This window comes from Lissotriton vulgaris, chromosome 7 (assembly GCF_964263255.1).
Source record: "Lissotriton vulgaris chromosome 7, aLisVul1.2, whole genome shotgun sequence".
NCBI lineage: Eukaryota > Metazoa > Chordata > Amphibia > Caudata > Salamandridae > Lissotriton > Lissotriton vulgaris.
The window spans coordinates 1,651,660,048-1,651,679,404 of NC_141695.1; the positions used below are offsets into that span (position 1 = coordinate 1,651,660,048).

The 19,357-nt window shown below is 44.1% G+C and overlaps 1 protein-coding gene across 2 annotated transcripts in view; it reads left to right on the forward strand.

Moving 5' to 3' along the window:
• Positions 1 to 14,800: 14,800 nt before the first annotated feature.
• The window catches only part of GNAS (GNAS complex locus), a 941,300-nt gene continuing 936,743 nt past the window's right edge, over positions 14,801 to 19,357 (forward strand). The window contains exon 1 of one of the 2 annotated variants that reach the window (XM_086932636.1): positions 14,801 to 15,255. In XM_086932636.1, the coding sequence (XP_086788762.1) occupies positions 15,009 to 15,255 (247 nt within the window). In that variant the 5' untranslated portion in view covers positions 14,801 to 15,008. The remainder of the gene's footprint in view (positions 15,256 to 19,357) is intronic. The other variant, XM_086932635.1, reaches the window with a different exon arrangement.

Below are 19,357 nucleotides of genomic sequence, written 5' to 3' on the forward strand. Positions count from 1 at the left end.
GCACTGAATTCTTAGCAGATGTTTTTACTGTATGTTCTTTAAAAACAAAAAGCTTAAAACCCTATTAACACTATATACTGTTATTTTTACCTTGATAATAGTTAGTGCTTCCTCGCGGCTATTTCTTGTCAAGCGCTGTGTATCCTTATAATATTGAGAGAGCGCAATTTGAATATAAAGTATGTCATAGCCATATCTAGACGTATGTGTTATAAACGTAGGAATGAAACGCATATCGTAATATAAAGTTGGCGATTATAGCATAAAGGCCAACTAATGTGATAACATGGTATAGGAAATGTAAATGTATTCACATATTAAAAATGCATTAGATTTAGAAGGCCCGTATACATGAGGGGTAAACATAAGAATGTGTAGAAATGCTTAGGAAATATAGAACGTGCACAGTAGAATTCGTGTACGTGTGTAACTTCAAATGGTAATGTGGATAAATGTATGAGAGAACTTACATGTCAATGTAACCAAGGAGAATGCATAAGTTATACTCTATGCAGTCGTATTCTATGTATTATATATTCAATGTAAAACATATTCAAGTATAACTAAGACTTTTGCTAAATTACGAGTATATAAATGTATGCCAAAGGTTATACTGTGTAGAGGGTTTCTGTAGGAATACTGGAAGAGTTTAGGTCATTTGTGTTTGTAACCTAACTGACCAAGGGTTCGTAGGAGCATAGTCAAATGTATGTAATTTAGAGGGCTTGTAAAAGTCGTAAATAGCTTGATGTGGACGTGAGAGCCAAGAAGTCTAGCACTTGTTAGATTTAAGGTGACGATGCCGGACGGAGCTTATTGCTCGAACGTGAGGAGAGACACTTTTGAGGTGAACTATGTTTTGAAAAGACCATTCACAGGATCTGGAAGGTTAAAGAGTTGCAAGTATAAGTTAAAGCCTTGTCTAAGTTCACATGACATTCGATCTGAAAGAATCAGTAAAAGTCGACGATGAGATGATGAAGATGACATCTAAGGAGAAAGGTCAACTTAACGAATGACGCAAGGAGTGGACCAATGGAAGAAGCAGGAAGTTGACATCATCGGGGAAAGTCCGTGGTGGGCGTCAAGGGGCGTTTCACCCACACTGTGATTGTGTATTTTAGGGACAGCACCCCGGGGTGGAGAGAGCAATTGGGAGATTAGGAACAGCGGGACGAATTGCTCAGAGCGAGGGCGAAGGGTGGATGCCTTGAGCAGATGCGCTGAGAGATCAGAGCGCAAGGGAGCAGTAGGCCGAGGACCCTTAGAGAGAGCGGATGGGTAGGCAGTTAGGGTACTGCTTCTGAAACTTAAGATTTCCTTTAGAGGCTAAGAGAGTTTGAACTTCTTTGGAAGTCAAACTGCTGACACCTTTTTAGGGAAGAAACTTGCGAAGTAGGGATGTCACATAGCACAGAGTAGGGACAGTTTTAACTTGATTATCTTATCTTACTGCAGATGACGCAGAAGGAACCACTTCACATCGAAGCTTAAGTTTCTGATATTGTAGCTGAGTTTGTATTTTGTATACTTTGAGATTTTATCCTGAGTGGATTGTATTGCATTCAAAATTAACTTTATATAAAACTCTTAAAACTTTATCAGTTGTAAGTGGTTCTTCAGAGTGGCGTCAGTTAATGGGGTTTGTCTAACCAATGCGGGGGTGGTCCTTTCCTCAATGACAGATACGAGCGGTCCAAAACAGATGAATGGGATTCTTTATTAAATTTATCATAATCATAAATTGATACCAAAATCTCATTCCCCGCAGTTGGTAGCAGAGTAATGATGGTTATCTTCTTGAGGAAGACGACCTAGGCCAGGTTAGTTTACCCCAAGGTCCCTAGTCATCGTGGACCAGAAGAAGAATTGCAGCCGAAGACGGTGCTGATGGTGCGTCGAGAGAAAAGCAGCAGAGTCGGTCGAGAGTGAGTATAAGGGTCATGCGTTGTAAGATTGCGGTGTTTTCATGTTGTTCCTGTGTTGTAATGTCAAGCGGAGTTGAATGCCTGTAGTGTGATTGGGGGGAAGGTTGTGAGCGCGCGCAACCGGATGAAATCTTATGTCCAGAGGACTTAAGTGGTTCGGGTGTATCGAACACCCAGAGTAATTTGTCTACCATTGAAAGGGGGTCATGAGGTACCATTGATTTCCCGACAGACCGATGATAGGGGGAGCGTATGTGTGAGTGAATGAGTAGCGGACGCTGGTCGTACGTTTACTGTGTGTAAGTAACCTATCAGTTGAGGCAAGTGTCCGACCGTAAGAGGAAAGACGCTGTGCCAGTTGAGGTAGAAATTACAGCTAGACTGTGGCCGTACAGTCAGAGAAAAGTGATCACTTGGACGGAAGTAGTCATTTTTCAATGTATGAATGAAAACGCATGTGAGATCGTGAGACGAGTTGAGAAACGAGAAAAACTGCTGAAGAAGAGAGAAGTGACGTCAGCGTAGAGCCGCGCTGAGATTTGTTCGGTTGGTATAGAACCGTGCTGGGATAGGCTGATTAGCGAGAGTCGTACAGGGATTGGTGGTTGTTATCAAGACGCAAATAAGGAAAAGAATTAGCAAGGACCAAAATGAAGTGTTTCAAGAGTTTAGGAAAAATCTTTAAAAGAAAAAGGAGAAATTTATATGCCGGAGAAGAAGCTCCACCAGAAGGCACACCAGCATATCATATGGCAGTCAACGTAGGCTTACATTCGATTTTATGGATCTCCGAGTGGCATAGGCTAACTGAAGGGCAAAAAGAACTGGCGTTTCCAAGATTCGGAACGTTTAAACTAGATGTGTTGAACCAGCTGAAAGCGACGATGCTTTCAATAAGACCTCTACCGAGGCCAACACAATTTGAAGCTCTTGGTGTGTGGTTTAGAACAGCACACGAAAGGGGCGTAAAGAGGCGCCAAGAAAGAGTGAGAAGATCGGTAAAGGCAGTGCAGGATGCTAAATGGGACGAGGAAGCTAAGAAATGGAGGGTGCAGAAGATAGAAGCGGACAAACTGTTCACCATGATGGAGGCCACGGGAGAGAGGAAATCTCTAGAACAAGAAGATGAGGAAAGCGAGTCGGAGGAGGATCTAATAGAAAGGTTGTTAACAGATAGACCACCTCCATACAGCGGTGAACTTGCGAGTCCCATATTACCGCAAACAGACGGAGCTAGGTGGGGGGAATATAAGTCGATCCCAGTAACAGAGTGGGACGCTAACAAGACTGAGGAAATACCCCAAACTAGTTCTGAACAGAGAGTAGTGGGAAGATTTGTGGTCCAGAAGGTGCCAGAGACGCAATGCGCCAGGTCGTACCAAATGCCGGACGCCTTGCAGGTTCCGGTTACCATAGGCCCTATTGTGTCAATCTATAACCCAGAAGGGGTCCAGCAGGATGAACAGGCACGATGGAACAGTGAAAGTGCAGAAGTGGAGAATAGGAATGCCACAATGAATCCCCACAGGCAAATACGAGCACCAATAAGTCGGAGTACCCCATTAGATTCTGCAACGGGTCCCAGGATAGAACAGGGAGGTCAAAGAGGGCCAATGGATTTGAGGGGTCCTAAACCAAAGACGTTTAAAGACTTAAGAGAATATTTGAAGGATTGGGACACTGCCGAAGAGGCTCGGGATAGGAGTTTAGAAACGGGATCCGAGTGGAGAGAGCAGGATAACAGGATTCTCTCTCATTGTGGAGCTGGCGAAAGCAGCCCCGAGTGGGAGAGAGGAAGCCAACAGAGCAGAAGAGATACTTGTCCTACCAATAGCGGCAATAGGCTAATGTGCGAAGACAGAAGTGCAGGGTATGGCGAAGTGCCTCGCGTCACCTTCAGTGAAGGGGAACGTAGGACACAGGAGTACCGGAATTCCTTTAGGTGCACACACCATGCCCCAGGGGAAGATGTGAGACACTGGAATCACGGAAACGTGGAGAGTCGCGAAGCGTCTCGACATGCATCCGGGGATAGTGGAAGGAGTCATGAGAATTTAGGGAGTCGCGAAACGTCTCGCCATGCATCCGGTGATCACGAAAGAGATCACGGGAACACGGAAGACCGGCGAGGGCCTTTCATTTTATTAAGCGACACCAGACAACAAGCAAGTTATGATGGGTTAGAACAGAACGGTGGATCCTATCTCACATCTGGAGAAACCAAGCCTAAAAATCGGAACGTAGGGTTGGGGGATGGAGCATTATTCCACCATACCCCACGTGGAGATGGAAAGGCTTGGGATCTAGAGGGGTGGGAACGAAGAGATGGAAGGAAGACTCCTCATAACTCACCTGTGCTCAGGCGTAGGGCGCATAGTGGAGGTGAGAGGGATATGAGAGAAGAACACAGAACTGAGATGCTGAAAGCGGAAATAAAAGCAAAACGACTTGACGTAATGAGTTTGAAGGCAGATTTGGATGAATTGATTGATGGTACAGTGTCACTAGAGAGGTTAGCCTTGTATACACCAGATGAGATACTGTTCCTATCCAAGGATATTACTCGAAGAGCGAGGTCAGCTCATGAGAACTTATCTAATTTGGCAAACAGGTACATGGTAGACCTGTCACGAACTAAGGCTTTACAGAGTAACCATAGGCTAACTTGCACGGATCAGGATTTGGATGATCGTAGAACGATCGCGCTGAAAGTACACATAAGGGAACTGATCGTAAGTATCAGAATATGGAGAGATCTGGATAGATGGGAGGAAAAATGGTCCAGAAAGGGCTCCGTTAGACGGAGTGTGCTTGAGGAGTCCCAGGACGCAGGCTTGATGCGAATGGAAGCCTTCCCTTTGCGAGAAATCGCGAATGGAAGCTACGTTCATGTGCCCTGGAGTAGGGGGGATTTGGCGGCATTCACCAATTCCTTCCCAAAGCTTAGAGAGAATCCCGTCGAGTGGTATAAGCAGGTAGAGAGATTCGTGAAGATCTCGAAGGTACTGTGGATCGATTTGAACACACTGTTCGATATCGTAGTACCCGGAGACTTGTGGACGGCATGCAAGCTCAGTGTTGAATGGCCTACTTGCGAGCCACCGAGAAATATTCGGACAAATGGTCCATCAGTTAGAGTCATGGAAAAATACGAGAGGGTAATAACATGGCTTAAAGAGAAAGTGCCGGTGCAAGACATCGACTGGGTAAAGATAGATCGAACTACTCAGGAGCCGAAGGAAACAGTTCATGAGTTCTATGAGCGATTGCTGAAAGCATTCAAGCAGTACAGCGGGTTAGATGTGATGGATCCCAAGGACATAGGACAGTTTGTTTCAAAGTTTGTCCTCGGATTGAGACCAGAAATATGCCTAATGATCCAACAGCATCTGATCTGTTGGCAGAACAAACCTCTAGATGAGATTCTGAGATACGCAAGGTACTGCAGTGACGAGATAGACTCCAAGGCCAAGAAGCTTAAAGAAAAGTTAATGCTAGTGCAAATGCAAGCTGCTGGAAAGGATAAACCGCGCCAGCAGGGAACAGGAACGCAAGCAAAGAAACAGAACAATCAGAGCAGAGATGAGGAAGAAAGACCGAGACCGAGAATGGATATCGCGACACTGAAAAAGACGACGAGATGCCATCAGTGTAATGAGGTGGGACACTGGCGACGCGAGTGTCCTTACAATGTTGAGTCAGGGGAATTAGAGCAGGAGGAGGAAGAGGTTCAGAACAACGTGGTTAAGGGAGCCACAGTCCCGAAGGGCAAGTTTGTCAAAGGGGGGACTCAGACTCCTCGAGCCCCGTTTCCTCAACCCCCTCGCATCTCAAACGGAGGGAAAACCTACAGACAGATGCCATTGTTTGTAGGAGGAGAGGAATGCTACTACGTTGATCCACTTACAGGGCAGCGGGCGAATAGGGAGGAAGATTGTACTCTAGGAGCCGCCTTGGAAGTAGATCAGAGAGGACCATACGTAGAGGCTGAAATAGCGGGATGTCCTACAACCTTTTTGGTAGATACGGGGGCCACTCGATCCACGTTGAGATCTGCGGTAGTCCCAGGTCTGCCAATATCAGGAGAAATGGTTCAGGTGGTAGGAGTCGCGAACAAAAGGATGACAAATCCCTTGACCGAACCAGTGTCAGTAAGGATAGGGAATTACAGTGACGAACATCAGTTTGTGATCTGCGATTCTAGTCCTGTGTGCTTGTTAGGGAGAGACTTGCTGTGCAAACTGAATTGTACGATACATTGCACACCAGAAGGAGTAGAAGTGCAGACCAATGATGAGGATGCTGATTTTAAAGTCGTAAACTCAAGGGAGTGTGTGGAACTTTATCCTACCTTAACAGTGGAGGAGCTTCCGCAAGACCTGAGAGCGAAAGTCTCAACTGAGGTATGGGATTTTACTGGGGAAGAAATAGGATTGATCAAAGGAGTAGAACCGGTAAAAATCTTGGTAAGACCCCATGCTGAGTATCCAAGAACACCACAGTATAAGCTAACGACAGAGACGATTGCAGGAATAAAGCCTGTGATCGAATCCATGATTAAGCAGGGAATACTGAAGGAGATCGTGGGCAGTCCATGTAACTCCCCGATCATGGGTTTGCAGAAACCTAGTGGAAAATACAGGATAGTGCAGGATCTTCGAAAGATTAATAACATTGTTGTCTCATGTTGTCCAGTGGTACCGAATCCATCAGTGATATTATTTCAGATACCGTTCCAAGCTGAATGGTTTACCGTGATAGATTTGTGCCAGGCTTTCTTTTCAATACCATTAGATGAAGAGAGCCAGTATCTTTTCGCTTTCAAGCTGGAAGATCGCGTCTTAACATGGTGTCGTATCCCTCAGGGGTATACAGAAAGCCCGTCGATCTTTAACCAGTTATTGAAACGAAATCTTGAGAGTCTAGTACTGCCCAAGAATTCAGTTCTGGTCCAGTACATAGACGACCTCCTGGTTGCGTCAGAAACCGAGGAAGCTTGCAGAGAAGACACCATCACCTTGTTAAATCACTTGGCCGAGAACGGACACAAGGTGTCTCCAAGTAAATTGCAATATTGCAAGACTGAGGTGCAATACTTGGGCCATAGGATTGAAAAGGGAAAGCGGAAGGTGTCTCCAGACAGAATAGAGGCGATTATGAAAATGAACGCGCCTACGACGCAAAGAGAAGTCAGGATGTTTCTAGGCATGGTCGGTTATTGTCGACAGTGGATACCAAACTTTTCACTGAAGGCTAAACCGTTATTGCAACTGACGCACAAAGGAGTAAGTGATCCGGTACCATGGGACAAAGATTGTTTGATGGCGTTTTTGCAGCTGAGGGAAGACTTGTGTCGTGCCCCGGCTTTAGGAATGCCAGATTACACAAAACCATTTTTGCTTTACTGCTGCGAGAGAGAGGGATGCGCTTTGGCGGTATTAGCTCAGATCCACGGAGATGCGCGCAGGCCAGTGGCGTATTTTTCGGCTACATTAGATCCAGTAGCCGCAGCGTTGCCCGGATGTCTCAAATCCGTAGCTGCAACGGGTGTCAGCATTGAACGATCTGAAAGCGTAGTTATGGGTCATCAGTTAGAGGTGTATGTACCGCATTCTGTAGAACTGTTAATGACCAGGACGAAGACTCAGCATCTGACAAATAGCAGGCTCACACGCTACGAGCAAGTCATACTGGCTGCCGAGAATGTGACCCTAAAAAGATGCTCCGTCTTGAATCCTGCAACTTTGATGCCACTTCCGAATGAAGTGGACGATGAAAATTGTACAGGTCATGACTGCCTCGATGTGACTGAACTATGTACCAAACCGAGACCTGATATCGTAGATGAGCCATTGACAGACCCAGACGAAATTTTCTTCGTTGATGGTTCATGCGTAAGAAACGATGTCGGTCAGCTGAGAGCAGCTTATGCAGTATGCACGATTACCAGAGTTATAGAAGCCGCTTGCCTGGAAGGAGTACACTCCGCACAGGTAGCTGAAATTGTGGCTTTGACTCGTGCTTGCCTAGCAGGCGACAGACTTCGAGTCACCATATACACCGATAGCCAGTATGGTTTCGGGGTAGTTCACGATTATGGGCAGTTATGGTCTCAAAGAGGTTACATGACCTCCTCGGGTTCTCCTATTAGGAATGGAGAATTCGTGAAACTACTGTTAGAGGCTTTGCAAAAACCTATGGCCATAGCTGTGGTCAAATGTGTAGCGCATACAAAAAATGTGGATTTTGTATCACTGGGAAACAGATACGCGGATGAAGTAGCGCGTTACTGCGCAGAGCAGGGATATTCTCACACTGATGCAAAAGTGGGGGGAATCCAGGAAAGAACTGAATTGACCATGTTGCTAGATACTGTAGATACGTGGGATGAATTGAGAGCAGTACAGGAAAATGCACCAGATGATGAGAAAAGGAGCTGGGAAACTGCAGGTTGCGGGAAGAGTGAGATGAACTTTTGGGTTTCTACCGACGGAAGGGCAGTATTACCAAATGAACTTATTAGTCCAATGGCAAGGAAACTGCATGGATCGGCACACATAGGAAGAGATGCTATGGTGAGAGTATTCAGACAAACGTGGTTCAATCCTAAGTTTAGAGTAGCGGCAGAAGCAGTGTGTCAGCGATGTACGATCTGTCAGCAACTAAATGTAGGAAAGAGAACACCAGTTACCTTGAGTCACATAGGAAGGTCTGGGGGGCCTTTCAATAGGATGCAGATTGACTTCATAGAAATGCCTCCATGCAACAGACTCAGATACATTTTAGTGATTGTCTGCATATTTTCTAGATGGGTTGAGGCTTACCCTACACGTAGGTGCGATACACTTACAGTAGCAAAATTGTTACTTAGGGAATTGATACCGAGGTTTGGGGTGCCATCCTCTTTGGAATCGGACAGAGGAACTCATTTTAATAGCGAAGTGGTGAAGATGCTGTGTTCAGCTTTGAATATCGATCAGAAGTTACACTGCAGCTATCGACCAGAAGCTTCAGGGATTGTAGAGCAAATTAACAGTACTATCAAGTCCAGACTGGCTAAAGTTTGTTCATCGACATCCCTGAGTTGGCCAGACGCACTTCCAGTAGTTCTTATGAGCATACGTAGCACACCTGATAGAAGAACAGGCCTCTCTCCACACGAAGTGCTAATGGGGAGAGCTATGAGATTGCCATCGGTTCCGACTGCAGCGCTAGTGAACATCACAGACGATTTGATCTTGGACTACTGCAAGGGACTATCTGATGCCGTTAATTCTGTGTCCCTCCAGGTCCAGGCTGCAGAGGTTCCGTCAGTACAAGACTTGTGCCATGACCTGAGTCCAGGAGACTGGGTCCTGGTGAAGAAGCATGTCAGGAAGAACTGCTTAGACGTGCGTTGGCGAGGACCATTCCAAGTCATACTTGTAACGAATACCGCAGTGAAGTGTGGAGGGCTGCCAAACTGGATACATGCCTCACACACCCGAAGAGTGCCAACACCTCCAGAAGAAACAGCTCCTCTCTCGGATGAGAATCCGGCGGGAAGCGGAGAAGCCATAGAGGGGGAAACCCAAGCTGTGGAGGTGATCGAAGAAACTGACGCTGTGTTGGAACAGGACAACGAAGGTCAGGACACTAGTGGGACCGAAGTCACCTCAGGAGAAGAAAGTAATTGGGAGTCTGACACAGATATCGAGCAAACTGAGAGTGACCAAGAGACAGGTCCTAGAACAAGGAGCGGAAAGAAAAAGAGTGAAGAAGCCAGTTGGCCGGAGAGAAGGAAAAGGCCAAGTTCGGAAGGAAAGAAAGAAAGAACTCTTGCCCCGATCGCTGAAGAATCGGATCAGGGAGAAGAGACGACAGATTCAGGAACTGAGAGTCCACGAAGATCGAGAAGGGTACGTGTGCCCTGCAGAAGGTACGCCACCCCAGAGTGGACTTATCTAGCAGATGTATTGGGGACAGAAATCTGGGAGAGTGAAGAGCGTGAAAGTAATCGATCTCGATCCATTTGTGGCAGTGGAGATATGGATGTTGGCGCCTGGACTCGAGACTGAGGGGTTACTGACTTTCACACTTCCCATACCCCCACGTTTGAGTAAAATCCAAGATTTAGTGCTAAAAAGATTACAATTTCCAACAGCTGGTCAGCAAATGTCAGAAGAAGAAGAAAAAGTTATTCGCTTTGAACTGTTAATAATTGTTGTGAAAGCTGCAGGTCCAAAAATAATTGTGGATGCATAAAAGACTTTTGTACGTATGTTGTAAAGAAGAAGATAACCTAGCGCCGAGTGGAAAGAAGAATAAAATTTAGGGATTACATTTAGAGGACGGAGAAGGGCTAGGGTTGTCTGTTGCTAAAAAGAGAAAAGAAAAAGATACCTGTTGATAAAAAAGGCACTTTAAAGACTGTGAAAGCAAACAAGCAAACAAAGACTGGAAGGAGAATTTTCGCTGGAGAACGAGGGACGCTGTTTGATAAACATGGAGAACGGCAACCCAAACAGAAAAGCTAGATGTATAGTAGGTACACTTATAGCAATAGTGATATTCCTCATAATCATAGTAGTAACGATATCTTACATGACAGGACATGAGAACGATAAAGGAATAGCGAATGTAAAAACTGTAACGACCTTGAAACCTGCTCTTGTGGGAAAGAAGGAGGAAAGCACTGTTACACGTGAAAAGGCGTTACTTACAGATGAAGCTCGTAGATTACACATAGACGAGTCACAGGGAAACTTTAGGTCAAATGCATATGCCAAATTATTGTATGAGTATATCGATGCCATGGAGGCCAAAGATTGCTACGTTTGTATGCAATTGCCGGCTTCTGTAGACGAAGGCATTAGATATCACCATCTCCCATTGACTTATGGGATAACATGTAGTTTACTGCTTAGTATATTTTATGGTAGAGAAGGATTTGAGTACTATTTTTCAAATTATGATTCGGTACTGCCTGAAGTTCCGAATTATAAGCAAATGAATAAGTGGGACTATTACAAAAAGGAGGATAGACTAGCTAAATTCTTTCTTCCTTGGGATACACTAGATACATCATATGCACGTAGAAATAATCTGACTTGCAAAGTATCAGAGGTAGAGAAAAGGTTTATAGCACAAGTAGATGATCGATGCAGGCGGCAGAAGATTCTAAAAATGTCAGGACAATGGAAAATAGATTGGACAGAAGAAGAGAAGGCACATAAAAAGAAAGGTAGCAATGGTCCAATAGCATTGGATAGAACGCAGAAGGGAAAGTTATGTTTAGCTCGAAGCAAGACGTATTATGAGAGTGAATTTGTAGGTGAAGTTAGTTGCGAGCACTCTTTTAAACTAGAGTACTACACGAAAGATTTTATGAAAGGGATGCAAGCTATTCCGAATGTGTATTTTGTATGTGGGAGAAATGCCTATGTAAAACTACCTGATAATTGGTATGGTTCGTGTTACTTGGCAATTGTCTTCCCCAAAATATATCATGCAAAGGACTTGGCGATAATAGAAGGAAAGGCTTCGACGAGAACGAAAAGGGAAGTAGGAGATGCAGAAGTAGTAGGAGATGTATTTGGAGCGATGTTTCCATTGTTAGGTTTGATCCTCAACGATGTTAAAATTAGAAGGTTAGCGACAGTCGTGGATAGATTGTCTGCCAGTACTGCAAGATCATTAATGTTAGTAGAAGGTGAGATGCAGTCGATTAGAGCTATGGTTTTACAGAACAGACTTGCTTTAGATGTGATATTAGCAAAGGAAGGCGGAGTTTGTAAAGCTTTGAAGGTTCAGGAATGTTGTACTTATATTCCTGATAATTCAAAACCACTTGAGAAAGTCATACGGAACATTACACAGATTCATCAAGAAATCGAAGATTTATCAAAAATCAATGTTTGGGAAAAAGTAGGAAATGGAGTGGGAAAGGTTGGAAGTTGGTTTGCTAATCTTGGCAAAAGTATAATATGGTACATATTAAAGCCTGTATTAATAGTATTAATTTGCATAATTACATTATTAGGATTAGTAAAATTGTATAAATGGTATAGGTCGAACCAGTTACAAAGATCGATGAGAGACCAGGAAAGGAGACTAGCTGTTCTACAAGATCAACAGTATAAAAGTCTGAGAACACTTGAATCGATAAAAAGAGGAACTGATGTAACTAGTTCTGTATAAAAGGTTGTATTCAAATTGCTTTTAGTGATGACTCCTAAAAGTCATCAAAGGGGGGAACTGAGAGAGCGCAATTTGAATATAAAGTATGTCATAGCCATATCTAGACGTATGTGTTATAAACGTAGGAATGAAACGCATATCGTAATATAAAGTTGGCGATTATAGCATAAAGGCCAACTAATGTGATAACATGGTATAGGAAATGTAAATGTATTCACATATTAAAAATGCATTAGATTTAGAAGGCCCGTATACATGAGGGGTAAACATAAGAATGTGTAGAAATGCTTAGGAAATATAGAACGTGCACAGTAGAATTCGTGTACGTGTGTAACTTCAAATGGTAATGTGGATAAATGTATGAGAGAACTTACATGTCAATGTAACCAAGGAGAATGCATAAGTTATACTCTATGCAGTCGTATTCTATGTATTATATATTCGATGTAAAACATATTCAAGTATAACTAAGACTTTTGCTAAATTACGAGTATATAAATGTATGCCAAAGGTTATACTGTGTAGAGGGTTTCTGTAGGAATACTGGAAGAGTTTAGGTCATTTGTGTTTGTAACCTAACTGACCAAGGGTTCGTAGGAGCATAGTCAAATGTATGTAATTTAGAGGGCTTGTAAAAGTCGTAAATAGCTTGATGTGGACGTGAGAGCCAAGAAGTCTAGCACTTGTTAGATTTAAGGTGACGATGCCGGACGGAGCTTATTGCTCGAACGTGAGGAGAGACACTTTTGAGGTGAACTATGTTTTGAAAAGACCATTCACAGGATCTGGAAGGTTAAAGAGTTGCAAGTATAAGTTAAAGCCTTGTCTAAGTTCACATGACATTCGATCTGAAAGAATCAGTAAAAGTCGACGATGAGATGATGAAGATGACATCTAAGGAGAAAGGTCAACTTAACGAATGACGCAAGGAGTGGACCAATGGAAGAAGCAGGAAGTTGACATCATCGGGGAAAGTCCGTGGTGGGCGTCAAGGGGCGTTTCACCCACACTGTGATTGTGTATTTTAGGGACAGCACCCCGGGGAGGAGAGAGCAATTGGGAGATTAGGAACAGCGGGACGAATTGCTCAGAGCGAGAGCGAAGGGTGGATGCCTTGAGCAGATGCGCTGAGAGATCAGAGCGCAAGGGAGCAGTAGGCCGAGGACCCTTAGAGAGAGCGGATGGGTAGGCAGTTAGGGTACTGCTTCTGAAACTTAAGATTTCCTTTAGAGGCTAAGAGAGTTTGAACTTCTTTGGAAGTCAAACTGCTGACACCTTTTTAGGGAAGAAACTTGCGAAGTAGGGATGTCACATAGCACAGAGTAGGGACAGTTTTAACTTGATTATCTTATCTTACTGCAGATGACGCAGAAGGAACCACTTCACATCGAAGCTTAAGTTTCTGATATTGTAGCTGAGTTTGTATTTTGTATACTTTGAGATTTTATCCTGAGTGGATTGTATTGCATTCAAAATTAACTTTATATAAAACTCTTAAAACTTTATCAGTTGTAAGTGGTTCTTCAGAGTGGCGTCAGTTAATGGGGTTTGTCTAACCAATGCGGGGGTGGTCCTTTCCTCAATGACAGATACGAGCGGTCCAAAACAGATGAATGGGATTCTTTATTAAATTTATCATAATCATAAATTGATACCAAAATCTCATTCCCCGCAATATCATTCTAATCCTCTACCTCGGGCCACCAGCTTTTAGTACAAAAATGCCTATTATTTGACAGTCTAAGCTTGTGTAGGCTTATTCTGGGCTTTTTCTCCCTCCACAGAAAGTTGTTCAGCATTTTGTCTAGTCTCTTGTGGAAGTCTTCTGTGTTGTAAATATATATTTTTCTACAATAAAAATTACAGAAATAAAAAAAAATGCCTATTATTTCTTCATGGTTTGAATTTTGGAATTTCTGGAAAGACTGTGCCATGGTATTTCTATATAAATGTATTTAAACTCAGACATCCTGTTATCATTGTTAACATATTTATGTCTCTTTACTTAAATTGTGTTCCTTCACACAGCTGTAAAACAATTTTTTAAGTGAGTTTATAATGTACACTATTTGCTGTATTAAGTATTATTGAAAAGGGTAAAAATACCTGCTTTGGCTCGAATATTATATCTTTTTTTCCGGCCTGGGTACAAAAGAGCATAAAAGCACGGTCACGCCAGTAAAATACTATGGTTTCTCGCACTGTTCTGTCTTCTGCCTCTAACTGCATATTGTTGCATTTCAGCTATTTTCCACAATTTTAGGATGTGCTCATTCAACGTGTAACCTGTATTTACATAAACATGTTTCGTCCTAAGTTTAATATTATTTCACGCAGCTGCCCCACTCAACCTAATGGCGCTTTCAGACTTTCACCATAAAATGGTCACCTTTATTCTAGAAGTCCTTGAAATAGCTTTGGAAAGGTGGCGCCAGCAGGACCCATGCAACACCCCCCCTCCATTGGCACCCACCTCTGTGGCAGCCGTGAGCGCAGTCCCAGGACCCTTGCAGCAGTTGCATCCACCAGTTGCACCCCCTGGACTCTCCACCCGCACCCCGGGAGGGAGCATCGGCCCCCCTGTCCTCTTCCTGCACTCACTCACTCGGCTGTCGCTTCAGGCGGGCCCTGTAATTCCACACATTACGGTAAATCCTGGTTGTCCTGCCCTGGTCACGTGACGGCTGAAGTGTATCTTTCCCTGTTGCTCCTAAAACAAATTTCCCTGAAGAGAGGGGGGAGTCGGAGTGAGCCGGAGTGGAGCCCTTGACACGGAGCCTGTCGTCACCCCCACCACCCCCGTGCCCGCTGCCGACACCCTCATAGCAGCCCCTGACACCCCCCACACTCAGGACATGTCAGTCTGCTGCTGCTGAAGTTGACTCTGCCTCCGGGACCAGCATGGGGATGTGTCACAGCCTGCGGACCCGGCTGATCGGACCCCACCAGCCCTCCATCACCTACCCCCTGAGGCCTCCGGGGTCCCCCGAGGATGGGATCCCCCTGGGGCCGGGCTCCCCGGAATACACGGACCCCCAGCTCATCAAAGCCTGCATTAAAGCCAATAGGAAGCGGAGCCGGAGCATCGACAAGAGCCTGAAGGCGGAGAAGAGGGAGTACAAGCAGACACACAGGCTCCTGCTGCTGGGTGAGTCTACTGGTGGTGTTTGCTGACAGTCGGGCGCAGCTCCATGAGGAATGCGCGGGCAGCAGTCCAGTTTTCGATGAGCTAGCTGCTAGGGAGACCTCCGGGTGCTGGTGAAAGTTTCAGCGCTAGCTGCAGGCGCACGGTGTGATCTTAGGCGAACCTGGTCTGAGTTCATCTTTTGGGCGAGTCGTCGCTGCTCTGGTTTCAGGGAGTTATGGAGATGACAGTCTTCGGGCTGCTGGTAATCGAGGGATTAAGAGCTGACACATGTCCCGTTTACTAACATCAGGGATGCTGCAGTTGGGCTGTGTACTCTGCCTTGCGTTGCTGTCCTGTGAGTGGCTTGTTATTGAGTGTGGGCCCCTGGCACCGGCTGTTTGGCACTCACGCATAGCTGCACTTTTGCTTTTGACGTGTTGCTGCAAGAAAGGCAGTGTCTGGTGGCACTACTGATTCTGGATACGTTGTAGAACCTGCTGACAGATTTATTGGATTGTAATTGTATTTATATAGCGCTTACTACCCCTGATGAGGCGTCGAAGCGCTTTTTGGGCGAGTAGCACGCTACTCCGGGACCCATAAAGGATTAGTGTTGAATTAGTATAGTGAAATATGAAAGTAATTTGGGTGGTGGGTGGGTTAGTCAGTTATTTAGATTCAGAAGGATAGCGGAGGGAAAGAAGAGGGGAAAAGGTTTGCATTTATATAGTGCTTGTTACCCCTGATTGGGTGTTGAAGCGCTTGTTTCGGCGAGTAGCACGCTACTGCGGAACCCATAAAGGATTGGTGTTGAATTAGTATAGTGAAATATGAAAGTAATTTGAGTGCTGGATATTTGTCAGTTATTTGGATTGAGAAGGATAGCGGGGGGATAGAAGAGGCAAAAGGTTTGGATTTATATAGCGCTTGTTACCCCTGATAGTGTGCTGAAGCGCTATTTTCAGCAAGTAGTACGCTACTCCGGAACCCATAAAGGATTGGTGTTGAATTAGTATAGTGAAATATGAAAGTAATTTGAGTGGTGGATATTAGTCAGTTATTTGAATTGAGAAGGATAGCGGCGGGATAGAAGAGGGGAAAAGGTTTGCATTTATATAGCGCTTGTTACCCCTGATAGGGTGTTGAAGTGCTATTTTTGGCGAGTAGTACGCTACTCCGGAACCCCTAAAGGATTGGTGTTGAATTAGTATAGTGAAATATGAAAGTAATTTGAGTGGTGGATATTAGTCAGTTATTTGGATTGAAAAGGATAGCGGAGGGATAGAAGAGGGGAAAAGGTTTGCATTTATATAGTGCTTGTTACCCCTGATAGGGTGTTGAAGCGCTTGTTTCGGCGAGTAGCACGCTACTCCGAAACCCATAAAGGATTAGTAGTAAATTAATATAGTGAAATATGAAAGTAATTTGAGTGGTGGATAGGTTAGTCAGTTATTTGGATTGAAAAGGATAGTGGAGGAATAGAAGAGGGAAATAGGTTTGGATTTATATGGTGCTTGTTACCCCTGATAGGGTGTTGAAGCGCTATTTTTGGCAAGTAGTATGCTACTCTGGAACCCATAAAGCATTAGTGGTGAATTAATATAGTGAAATATGAAAGTAATTTGAGTGGTGGATAGGTTAGTCAGTTATTTGGATTGAAAAGGATAGCGGAGGGATAGAAGAGGGAAAAAGATTTGCATTTAAATAGTGCTTGTTACCCCTGTGTTGAAGCGCTTGTTTCAGCGAGTAGCACGCTACTCCAAAACCCATAAAGCATTAGTGGTGAATTAGTATAGTGAAATATGAAAGTAATGTGAGTGGTGGATAGGTTAGTCAGTTACTTGGATTGAAAAGGATAGCGCAGGGATAGAAGAGGGAAAAAGGTTTGCATTTATATAGCGCTTGTTACCCCTGATAGGCTGTTGAAGCGCTTGTTTCGGCGAGTAGCACGCTACTCCAAAACCCATAAAGCATTAGTGGTGAATTAGTATAGTGAAATATGAAAGTAATGTGAGTGGTGGGCATGTTAGTCAGTTACTTGGATTGAAAAGGATAGCGGAGGGATAGGAGAGGGAAAAAGATTTGCATTTATATTTATGGAGCAGTGCCTTTGGGGTGCTGATAGAAATGAGTTTACAGGCTGTTGCTGCTGCTTAAGGCTCCAGAATGTTATCATAAAGTTCTCGGGGTCATCTGTATTTTGTAGGATATCTTTAATTGTGACAGACACCACATACAGAAGAGCTCTACATAGTCAGGCAGCAGAAGACCGCCTCCTTTGTTGTCATGGGAAACCAAGTACACAGGGAGCGTCTGATGTCACAACATTCTACCGGATGTCACCCTGGTCCATCCGCATTGCCACCTTACAACACAGGGTTAATCTGAATGAGAGATGTGGCTTATTGACATTACTGCAGCTTCACCTTTGGATGAGTGTTGTGGATTCTTGGCATGAGTGCAGTTTGTATTGTGTTGTATTTGCATTTAATTAGCGCTTACTGCCCCTGACAAGGCCTCGAAGAGCTTTACGCCTGGCAGCACGCTGCTCCAGAACCCAAGAGTAGCTGTCAGTTCAGCGTTATTGGGTATTGTTGGTTTGTGGGCTCAAGCAAAAGCCATTCAGTGCATTCACTCCAGTCTTTTTGTGGTAGATTAGATTGTTAGGAGTTGGGTGCGATCTTTAGTGAAAGAGGTATGTGCGCTCATGCTGAGGGTTGGTGGGCGTGTGAGCTGGGCAGAGCAGATTAGGGATCGTGAGGTTACAGAGGTGTAACTTTCAAAGAAGGGGAGGTTGTCTTCTTTCTAAAGAATTGTGGGTAGTTTGCTGAAATACATCTGTCATCGTCACGATAATTGTAAAGCGCTCTATAAAACTCTTGGATGTCTCTGTAGAGCGCTCTGATACCTTTGGGTCTAGTTCGCGCTGTAAAAAACTTGATAAATAAATAAATCAATCTATCAATAAAAAATGAAAAATAGAGATTAATGCAAACTTGCATGTGACTTGGAGAAGATTGTGATCAGGGAGAGGAAGCATGCAAAAGATGGAAGGGGGGACCATTTGAAAGAAAAAAAAAGAATAGGTGACAATTATATGGCTTAAATAAAAGTCAGTTTTCATACCGCTTTTTTGAAATATAGAGGATGCTTTTTTGAGATAGCTTGCAGTTTTCAGGATGCCAGACTGTAAAAAAAATAATTCCTTGTATTTGGAGTTAGCGCCAGGTTAAGGAGTTGTGCTGGACACTAGAATCAGGCAAATGCATAGTCTGCATACTTTAGGCAAGGCTAGCACTCGAGCACTGCTTCAGAAAAGAAAGGCGGCCAGCTCCGGGGTTGGAAGCGTAAAGTGATGGCTCAGAGCATATCTAGGGAAATATCCACAGCATTAGGCTGCCCTCAAGGGCAGCAATTGTGCCAATTACTGGTTTCAGTGCTGTGCTTTGGATGAGTGCTGTGGTTATTGACATCAGTGTTGCTTTGGATGAGTGCAGTAATTAGTGCGGTGGTTATTGGCATCGGTGTCGCTTTGGATGAGTGCTGTGATTATTGGCCTCAGTGTCCTTTGGATGAGTGCTGTGGTTAGGGCTGTGAGTATTGGCATCAGTGTTGCTTTGGATAATTGCTGTTGTTATTGGCATCAGTGTTGCTTTGGATGAGTGCTGTGGTTAGGGCTGTGATTATTGGCATAATTGTTGCTTTTGATGAGGGCTGTGATTATTGGCCTCAGTGTCCTTTGGATGAGTGCTGTGGTTAATGCTGTGATTTGGTCATCATTGTTGCTTTGGATAAGTGGTGTGGTTAGTGCTGTTGTTATTGGCATCAGTGTTGCTTTGGATAATTGCTGTTGTTATTGGCATCAGTGTTGCTTTGGATGAATGTATTAAGTAATGCTGTGATTACTGAGATAAGTGTTGCTTTGGATGCTGTGATTATTGGCATCAGTATTGCTTTGGATGAGTGCTGTAGTTATTGGCATCAGTTTTGATTTGGATGAGTGCTGTGATTATTGGCATCATTTTTGCTTTTGATTAGGGCTGTTATTATTGGCATCACTATTGCTTTGGATAAGTGCTGTGATTTCTGGTATCAGTGTTGCTTTGGATTAATGCTGTGATTA